This window comes from Anomaloglossus baeobatrachus, chromosome 4 (genome assembly GCF_048569485.1).
Source record: "Anomaloglossus baeobatrachus isolate aAnoBae1 chromosome 4, aAnoBae1.hap1, whole genome shotgun sequence".
Lineage (NCBI taxonomy): Eukaryota > Metazoa > Chordata > Amphibia > Anura > Aromobatidae > Anomaloglossus > Anomaloglossus baeobatrachus.
In genome coordinates this window covers 23,953,368-23,963,386 of record NC_134356.1, presented here as the reverse complement: position 1 = coordinate 23,963,386, position 10,019 = coordinate 23,953,368, and the positions used below count along the sequence as shown (strand labels likewise).

Here is a 10,019-nt window from a genome sequence, read left to right as displayed (position 1 = left end):
CACAGTTCTTTCTATGCTACTTCTTTCTCACTACCATTAACAGCTTACTGGTGATGGCCACAATTTCTAGTGGACAAATCTGGTGACAGGTTCCCTTTAAGTGTCGGGGAGTAATTGTGTGCACCTGAACTCTGTCCTGTATTGACAAGTATAAACCGCCATTGTCTCTGAGTATCGGATAATTAGTTTAGTTTCTCTCTTCCTCCTTCCGTCAGCCATGGCGTCTGCTGATCTGAGAGACGAGCTGCTCTGCTCCATCTGTCTGAGCACTTATACAGATCCTGTAATGCTGAGATGTGGACACAACTTCTGCCGGGTCTGTATTGATCGTGTGCTGGATACACAGGACGGGTCTGGAGTTTATTCCTGTCCTGACTGCAGAGAAAGGTTTCAGGAGCGGCCGGCGCTGATGAGGAACATAGCTCTGCGTAACATAATGGAGAATTTCCTGATTACTCCACCAACACAGACAGAAACCGGGATCTGCTGCACTTACTGTGTGGACTCTCCTGTACCTGCTGTTAGATCCTGTCTACACTGTGAGGCTTCTCTGTGTGAGAAACACCTGAGGGCTCACAGCAACTCACCAGAGCACGTCTTATCTGATCCCAGCACTTCTCTGGAGAAAAGGAAATGTTCTGTCCATAAGAAGATCCTGGAATATTACTGCACTGAGGACACTGCTTGTATCTGTGTGTCCTGCAGTTTGGCCAGAGAACACCGGGAACACCGGGTGGAGATGCTGGATGATGCCTCAGAGAAGAAGAAGAAAAAAATGAGAAATGTTCTTCAGAAACTAATCAAAAAGAGAGAGGACACTGAGGAAAGAGCCCGGAGTCTGGAGGAGCAGAGGAGCAAAGCTCAAAAGAAAGCTGCTGGAGAAGCCAAGAGAGTCACTGCCCTGTGTACAGACATCAGGAGACGGGTGGACGACCTGGAGAAGAAGGTCCTGAGTGAGATCTCCAGGCAGGAAAAGGAAGAGTCACTGTCACTGTCTGCTCTGATCCATCAGCTGGAGATAAAGAAGGACGAGCTGTCAAGGAAGATGAGGCACATTGAGGAGCTGTGTAACATGACTGATCCACTGACCGTCTTAGGCTACTTTCACACTTGCGTTGAACGGTATCCGTTGCATTGCGTTGTGTAACGGATGCAACGGATGTGTTGCATATAGTGAAACAACGGATGCAACGGATGCTGCAAAACAACGCAATTCGTTTTGATTTTTTTTTTTTTTTTTTCCCGGTTTTACCAGCGGCAGACTATAGTGAACGATCAGCTGATCGTTCCCTGCAGCCGGCCGCTGGGTGATCAGCTGATTGCTCCCAGTAGCCGGCCGCCGGGTGATCAGCTGATCGCTCCCGCCCGCCGGGTGATCAGCTGATTGCTCCCGGCTGCCGGGTGATCAGCTGATCGCTCCCGGCTGCCGGGTGATCAGCTGATCGCTCCCTGCAGCCGGCTGCCGGGTGATCAGCTGATCGCTCCCGGCCGCCGGGTGATCAGCTGATCGCTCCCTGCAGCCGGCCGCCGGGTGATCAGCTGATCGCTCCCTGCAGCCGGCCGCCGGGTGATCAGCTGATCGCTGTCACTTGCCGGCGCCCGGGCATGCCGGCGGGCGGGCGCTCAGCTGAGCGCTGTGACTTGCCGGCGGCCGGGCATGCTGGTGGCCGGTCATTCAGCTGAGCGCTGTCGCTTGCCGACGGCCGGGCGCTCAGCTGAACGTTCGGCCACCGCGAGCCAAAATAAAGTTTGATTTAAAAAAAAAAAAAAAAAAAAAAAAAAAAAAAGAGCATGCGCAGTGAAATCCAGAGGATTCCGCTGCTCAAAATAACGTTACATGCTGCGTTCCTCCCGCTGGGCGGAAGCAACGGAGCGTCGCCCAGCGGAAGCAACGCAGCTCCTTTTGGTACAATCCGTCAACCATACAAGTCTATGGGAAACAGCGGAATCCGTTAACGGATTCCGCTGTTTCCCAAAAGGGCGGATTGTAACGGAAGGAAAATAACGCAAGTGTGAAAGTACCCTTACAGGAACCAGACACCGGGGACTTGTGTGATCCTGAGGAGGAGGGAGGTGATGAGGACACAGGGGGACATGATAAACAGCTCCATGATGGAGATGACTTGGATGTGGCTGTGATCTCACACACATTACACACATTATGTGAGGTAATAACAGATATAAGGAGCGGGATCTATGTGGAGGGTCCTGCAGACATATTACTGGATGTAAACACAGCTGCTAATAGTCTCCTTATATCAGACGACCTGAAAACTGCGACCTGGACACGAGAGAAGCAGAAACGTCCAGAAACAGCAGAGAGATTCAAGTATAATCAGGTGATGAGCAGGAATGGATTTACCTCAGGACGACATTACTGGGATGTGGAGGGCAGTAGATCAGGCAATTGGATGGTGGGGATGTGTTACCCCAGTATGGACAGGAGAGGGCAGCATTCATATATTGGGCATAATAACAAGTCCTGGAGTTTGTGGAGATATAATAATCAGTATTCAGCGATGCATGACAGGAAAGTGATCCGGTTACCTGACGAGATCTCCAGTGATAGATTTAGGATCTGTCTAGATTATGAGGCCGGGCAGCTGTCCTTGTATGAGCTGTGTGACCCCATCAGACACTTACACACATTCACTGCCACCTTCTCCGAGCCCCTTCATGCTCTATTATGTGTACATCATTGTTCTTTAAAGATATTGGGGGGTAAAGCGGGCTTTACACGCTGCGACATCGCTAATGCGGAGTCGTTGGGGTCACGGAATTTGTGACGCACATCCGGCCGCATTAGCGATGCCGTTGCGTGTGACACCGATAAGCGATTTTGCATCGTTGCAAAAACGTGCAAAATCGCTAATCGGCGACACGGGGGTCCATTCTCAAAAATCGTTACTGCAGCAGTAACGAAGTTGTTCCTCGTTCCTGCGGCAGCACACATCGCTGCGTGTGACGCCGCAGGAACGAGGAAGCTCCCCTTACCTGCCTCCCGGCCGCTATGCGGAAGGAAGGAGGTGGGCGGGATGTTACGTCCCGCTCATCTCCGCCCCTCCGCTGCTATTGGGCGGCGGTTCAGTGACGCTTCAGTGACGTCGCTGTGACGCCGCACGGACCGCCCCCTTAGAAAGGAGGCGGTTCGCCCGTCACAGCGACGTCGCCGGACAGGTAAGTATGTGTGACGGCTGTTGTGCAACACGGGCAGCGATTTGCCCGTGTCGCGCAACAGATGGGGGCGGGTACCCACACTAGCGATATCGGGACCGATATCGCAGTGTGTAAAGTAGCCTTAAACAGTAACTGGGAGAAATTATGAATATGTAAGATATCTTGGCAGATGCTGGAGACAGAGATAAGCTTTTATAGCTAAATCAATTGGCCAATGGGATGAATAAGATGGTGGGATACAGGTGATGATCCCTACATGGCAGCTGTCACTATGAGTAGATGATATGAGTGTAGGATCAGCTGTGCAGGTATATAGTGATATATGTCCGGTTGCTTCAATATACTGGAGATTAAATACTCTTCTGAATATGTTTTTTTATGTGTCCATTTTCTTATTGAGTAATTGTTTATTTTCTGGGGGGGGGGGGGGGTTTACTGGTTTAACAAAAATAAAAATCACAGCAATGAAATACAATGCACTGAGGAGCCCTGATATGAATACACTTAAGCCAGCTTTACACGCTGCAATGTATCTTACAATGTGTCGGCGGGGTCACGTCGTAAGTGACGCACATCCGGCATCGTAAGGTACATTGCAGTGTGTAACAGCTACATGCGATTGCGATTGAACAATAAAACGTTCATCGCCCGCACGTCGTTCATTCCTCATGAATTGAATGTCAGATTGTTCATCGTACCCGGGGTAGCGCACATCGCAGTGTGTGACACCCCGGGAACGATGAACAGATCTTACCTGCGTCCTGCGGCTCCCGGCCGGTAATGCGGAAGGAAGGAGGTGGGCGGGATGTTTACGTCCCGCTCAGCTCTGCCCCTCCGCTTCTATTGGCCGTTTGCCGTGTGACGTCGCTGTGACACCGCACGTCCCTACCACTCCAGGAAGTGGACGTTCGCCGCCCACATCGAGGTCGTATGGACGGGTAAGTACGTGTGACGGGGGTAATTGTTTGTGCGGCACGTTCAACAAATTGAACGTGCCGCACATACGATGGGGGCGTTGCAAATCGCATACGATATCGTATGCGAAATTGCAACGTGTAAAGCAGGCTTTAGATACAACTGAAAAAAATGTAAAACTGGCACAAAAATGGGCATCAAAGTGGGCACTGAAGTATATTATTGAAGGGTTAAATGACATGAGCCATTGATCTCACATCACCATTACATACATAGTGATACCCCGCATTTAACTCACCAAGCCACCGCCATGCTTCACTATAGGCATCACTGAACCTCCGCCATGTTTCTTTGTAGACACCACTGAGCCCCCGCCATGTTTCACTTCAGGGTTTTCTTTTCAATGGGTGCTTCATTCTCCTTCCATCAAATATACTTCTGATCCATAGGCTTGAAAAGTTTAATTTCATCTCTCATCACTCTCAAAACCTCTGTGGCTTACTTACATGGTTTTCAGCATATTGGAGACAACTCTTTATGCAGTGATATGAGGTGTCTTTTTTGGGAGATTGGAGGAGCATGGAGACTTTCCTTTGCATTTAGTACGTGTCTTAGGTCTCATTCAGACGTCGTTTATTTGCGTACATGTTCTATGCGTGGTTTTTACAGATAGCACTGGTACGTATTATAGTCTTTACAGATGGTCACATGTCCATACATTTTTGTAGACCAAGTTGTGTCGCCCTGGAGGCCTCTGATGTCACGATGGTGGCTCTGAGCAGCGATGTGGCCGTACCGGGTGCGAGCAACAGGCTTTTTGTAATGGGGAGTGAAAATAATATTTAAAAATGAATAAATAAAATAAAGAGTTTGTGACGCCAGTTGGAATGTTTGGCTGCGGTATGGCCGGGCACTGCTGGTGGCCCCAGGAGGTAGGTGGTGATGCTTAGTGCCAGAGGGTTGTCCTCTTGCCCCCCAAACTATGGCTGGTTCCTGGGGGATGTGTTGTGGTAGGGATGGCACAGCAGAGAATGATTCAGCCATAGACAGGACAGGGAGCTTTTACCTTTTACTGAAGCTCTGCAGGGTGTTATCACAGCATACAATGATGGGGGTACTTCCTGCCCTGATGAGAGTTGGTTCCTCTGCTGTTTAGTGATGGCGTACTTTTCCTCTGCCACTATTTCCCTACCTGGGAGTAGGTATTTTGGTAACCTGGGATTCCCAAGACAATAACAATCTGGACTGATTATCCCTTCTGGCGAGCAGGTGACTGGAGTCCTGAAGGAAGACTCTCTATTTCTTCTAGAAACTTCCAGACTCACACATGCCACTATACATCCAGAAGTTCACTGCCCCTTGTAATAAGGCTGCAGTTTCTCAGTTTTGTCACCGACCTTGAAGGCATCGGTGACCTAGGGACTGATGTCCCTGACAGGTGTAGCCGCCCCTCCAGAGGTTTTTAGAAATCACCTCAGGACAGGACGTCTCCTCAGTGCACTCCCCACTTCACCTCACACGTCACTAACTGACATTTTACCTCAGAGCTAAGCTCCTCCCATTTTTCCTTTTAGGCCTCTGCCTCGAGCATTGGTTTTCTCTCAAGGGAATAACCCCAGTAATGGAGTATATGTCAAATGTCTTTTGTAATGCAAAAAATTAGAAGCCATATGCAGATTATGCTGGAGAAGCATCGGTGGCTGCTCAATGCACTTTTAACGGCTTCTTGGTGAGATATTGATTGTGTAAAGCTCATTATAACACATTGAGGTCAAACGTCTTTCATAATGCATAAAATCCTTTGTCCAAGTACACTGAACAAAAATATAAATGCAACACTTTTGTTTTTGTTCCCATTTATCGTGAGCTGAACTGAAAAATCTAAGACTTTTTCTATAGACACAAAAGGACTTTTTCTATAGAAAATGGTTCACAAATTTGCCTAAATCTGTGTTAGTGAGCACTTCTCCTCTGCCAAAATAATCTATTCGCCACAGGTGTGGCATATCCAGACGCTGACTAGACAGCATGATTATTGCACAGGTGTGCCTTAGGCCGATGAGCATGATTATTGCACAGGTGTGGCTTAGGGCGATCAGCATGATTATTGCACAGGTGTGCCTTAGGCTGATCAGCATGATTATTGCACAGGTGTGCTTTAGGCCGATGAGCATGATTATTGCACAGGTGTGGCTTAGGGCGATCAGCATGATTATTGCACAGGTGTGCCTTAGGCTGATCAGCATGATTATTGCACAGGTGTGCTTTAGGCTGACCACAATAATAGACCACTATTAAAATGTGAAGTTTTATCACACAGCACAACACTACAGACATCACAAGTTTTGAGGAAGTGTGGAACTGTCATGCTGACGGCAGGAATGTCCACCAATGCTGTTGCTTGTGATTTGAATGTTCATTTCTCTACAATTCCCCTTGTCAAAATATGGCTGAATTGTAGTTTTTTAATATCTCCACAGAGTTTCACATAAGCAATGCTAAAGGTACACTGGTAAAAAGACTAGAATGGAATACACAGAGATACAGTATGTATATAAGCTTGAAGGTAGCAAATAGTAGGTCCAAGCTACCAATGTATATGTATATATATATATATACAGTATATATATATATATATATGTGTGTGTGTGTATATATATATATATATATATATATATATATGAATAAAAACAAGCAATGGTAAAAACCTAAAATAGCTATTAAGTCCAAAAAGTCCACTAATGTGTCCACTTGTCTGAGTGTTGCAAAGGGGAGAGTAATTGCAGGTACTCAATCCAAGTTAGCTCCTTAAGGTCCAGTCACACTAAGCAACTTTCCAGCGATCCCAACAACGATAGGGATCGCTGGTAAGTTGCTAGGAGGTTGCTGGTGAGATGTCACACTGCGACGCTCCAGCGATCCCACCAGCAACCTGACCTGGCAGGGATCGCTGGAGCGTGGCTACACGAGTTGCTGGTGAGCTCACCAGCAACCAGTGACCAGCCCCCAGCGCCGCGTGGAAGATGCTGCGCTTGGTAACTAAGGTAAATATCGGGTAACCAACCCGATATTTACCTTGGTTACCAGCGCACGGAGCTACACGTGCAGGGAGCAGCGCACACTGAGCGCTGGCTCCCTGCTCTCCTAGTTGCAGCACACATCAGGTTAATTACCCGATGTGTGCTGCAGCTCCACGTGCACAGAGCAGGGAGCAGCGCACAATGCTTAGCGCTGGCTCTCTGCTCTCCTAGCTACAGCACACATCGGGTTAATTAACCCGATGTGTCCTGCAGCTACTTGTGCACAGAGCAGGGAGCAGCGCACAATGCTTAGCGCTGGCTCCTTGCTCTCCTAGCTACAGCACACATCGGGTTAATTAACGCGATGTGTCCTGCAGCTACATGTGCACAGAGCAGGAGCCGGCACTGACAGTGAGTGCGGCGGAGGCTGGTAACAAAGGTAAATATCGGGTAACCAAGGACAGGGCTTCTTGGTTACCCGATGTTTACTGTGGTTACCAGCCTCCGCAGAAGCCGGCTCCTGCTGCCTGCACATTTAGTTGTTGCTGTCTCGCTGTCACACACAGCGATCTGTGCTTCACAGCGGGACAGCAACAACTAAAAAATGGCCCAGGACATTCAGCAACAACCAACGACCTCACAGCAGGGGCCAGGTTGATGCTGGATGTCACACACAGCAACATCGCTAGCAACGTCACAAAAGTTGTTCGTTAGCAGCGATGTTGCTAGCGATGTTGCTTAGTGTGACGGGGCCTTTAGATGAGGACGTCTGCCCATGTAGATCCGGACTGGCAGGTGCTGGCAGACGCTGTGTGCATAGTGGAAGTTAAGCCTCTGGTCTGTGATGCGATCCGATCAGTGGTGCAGGTTGCTGGCACATCTGCAGGGACTACATCGATGGGGACAGGTGAGTGTGTGTGTGTGTGTGTGTGTGTGTACATGCGGACTGTGGGAGGAGGCGGAGCCGAGCGGGGAAGTGTTGGGCTCCCTGCACACGTAGCCAGGATAAATATCGGGTAACTAAGCAAAGCACTTTGCTTGGTTTCCCGATATTTACCTTGGTTACCAGCATACACCGCTTAGCGCTGGCTTCTTGCACTCGTAGCCAGGGTAAATATCGGGTAACTAGGCAAAGCGCATTGCTTAGTAACCCGATGTGTACCCTGGTTACGAGTGTAGGGAGCCAGAGAGAGCATGCGCAGCGAAATCCTACGGATTGCGCTGCTCAAAAAACGTTACATGCTGAGTTCCTTCGGCCCGGCGGAAGCAATGCAGCGTTGCCCAGCGGAAGCAACGCAGGTACTTCACTCGCAATCTGTCATCCATACAAGTTTATGGGAAGCAGTGGAATCCGTTAACGGATTCTGCTGTTTTCCAAAACGGCGGATTGCAACTGAAGGAAAACAACGCAAGTGTGAAAGTACCCTAAGCCCTATTTTGAAAAGGACCACACCTCTACTAGCGCAGTATCATTATATTGTTTTTATATATATACATATATATATATACTTCCGTACGTTCACTGCCAAGCTCCGTAATAACCAAATTAAGATATCATACAGGCTGCTCAGACAACATTTCCTGGCAACGTATGGCCTTAGAGGCTTCAAGGGTATGTGTGACGCCCTGGGCAAGCCAGGGGTCACAGGTCATGACACCACCACACACCCCACATTCCCTGCAGGAACACCAAGGTCAGAACACAAAATCCTTGTTGCCTTCCTCCAGGGGCTGATGTCCACACCAGGGGGTGGGCCAGGCGGTTGGCTCCGCCCACCGAGGAGTTCACAGTCCTGGAGGCGGGAAAACCAGGAGATGAAGTTTAGAGTTTGAAGTGAGAGGGAGGTGGTAGAGGAGCTAGAGAGAGAAGTTTGAAATGAGGGAGAAGGTGACAGCAACAGAACCTGAAGTTGGTCCGGGTGTGTACCCCGGGCTGAGACAGCAAGGTTGGCAGACGGCGGTGACCGTCTGCAGGAGAGGCTGATCGGAGGTTGCCGAAAGGACCGTGGACGGGTGGTGGCCCGGCGGTACCGGAGCGGTATACGAAGAGAAGCCAGCACCATTGGCAGGGGCCTTTCGGATCCCGGCAAGGCTAGGAGTCGCCGTGAATTTGCCAAATCCGTCAGTGAAGGGGACCTCTTGGGTCTCCCAACAGCCAAAGTCTCGATTGAAGGCAACCGTCCAACCATATTAGAGAGACACCGCTACCGCCAAGGCACCAGTTTCTCAGGGCCAGCGCCTGTGGGCAAAAGAGGGGCTCCTCCGGCTCATATCCAAGCTGGGGAGCGGGTTACCGGTGGGAATCCATCGCTACCAACAACCGTATTTAGGTGCAGGAAAGAGACAGTCACCGCTAACTTGCAGGGAACATCAACACCGCAGCCGTCCGAGGGAGCCGTCCAACCAGCCGCTTGTTTACCGTGAACTGTGTCATCATCCTTGGGCTGAGTGAGTACCTCCGTGCCGTGCGGCACAGCGCTGCCCCTGCGCCCCTGCACCTCAACAGGCCCCATAACCCGCCTGTCAACCACTCTAACTCTCCATCATCGGGCCCCGGGACAACCAACCCCTACCCACGGAGGGGAGAACTAACAACTCTGCTGCTCCCTGTCACCGCTCCCAGGATCCCCATACAGAGCAGCGGTGGTGTCCACACAATCACCATAACCGTGGGTGGCGTCACGGACAATAAATCCCCAAAACCAATCCCCTTTTCACTCACGGGCGAGGAGCGTCGCTCGAGTCCCCGGGATCCGGCCCATCGCTCGAGCCACTGAGCAGCGGAGGCCGCAGCCGCAGCGGCAGCCGGACCCGAGCAGTGGGAGAGCACAGCGTCCCCTCCTCCGCCCGCGACATATGATTTATAGAGCAAGGGGAATGAAGCTGTTACATTGTATATATATTTAA

At 50.1% G+C, this 10,019-nt stretch overlaps 1 protein-coding gene across 1 annotated transcript; it reads left to right on the top strand.

Annotated features, from left to right (window-relative positions):
- The first annotated feature begins 217 nt into the window (after positions 1–217).
- LOC142301081 (E3 ubiquitin-protein ligase TRIM11-like) lies at positions 218–2,882 on the top strand. Its single transcript, XM_075342101.1, has 2 exons — positions 218–1,138; positions 2,031–2,882. Exons 1-2 carry the CDS (start codon positions 218–220, stop codon positions 2,784–2,786), a joined length of 1,677 nt encoding a protein of 558 aa, XP_075198216.1. The 3' UTR covers positions 2,787–2,882.
- Positions 2,883–10,019: the final 7,137 nt, after the last annotated feature.

Excerpts from the sequence above, each read along its gene's own strand:
- LOC142301081 (XM_075342101.1), top strand. The coding sequence starts at position 218 with ATGGCGTCTGCTGATCTGAGAGACGAGCTGCTCTGCTCCATCTGTCTG. Across the intron at positions 1,139-2,030 it reads AACGGTATCCGTTGCATTGC|GAACCAGACACCGGGGACTT; the intron begins GTTGTGTAACGG and ends GTACCCTTACAG.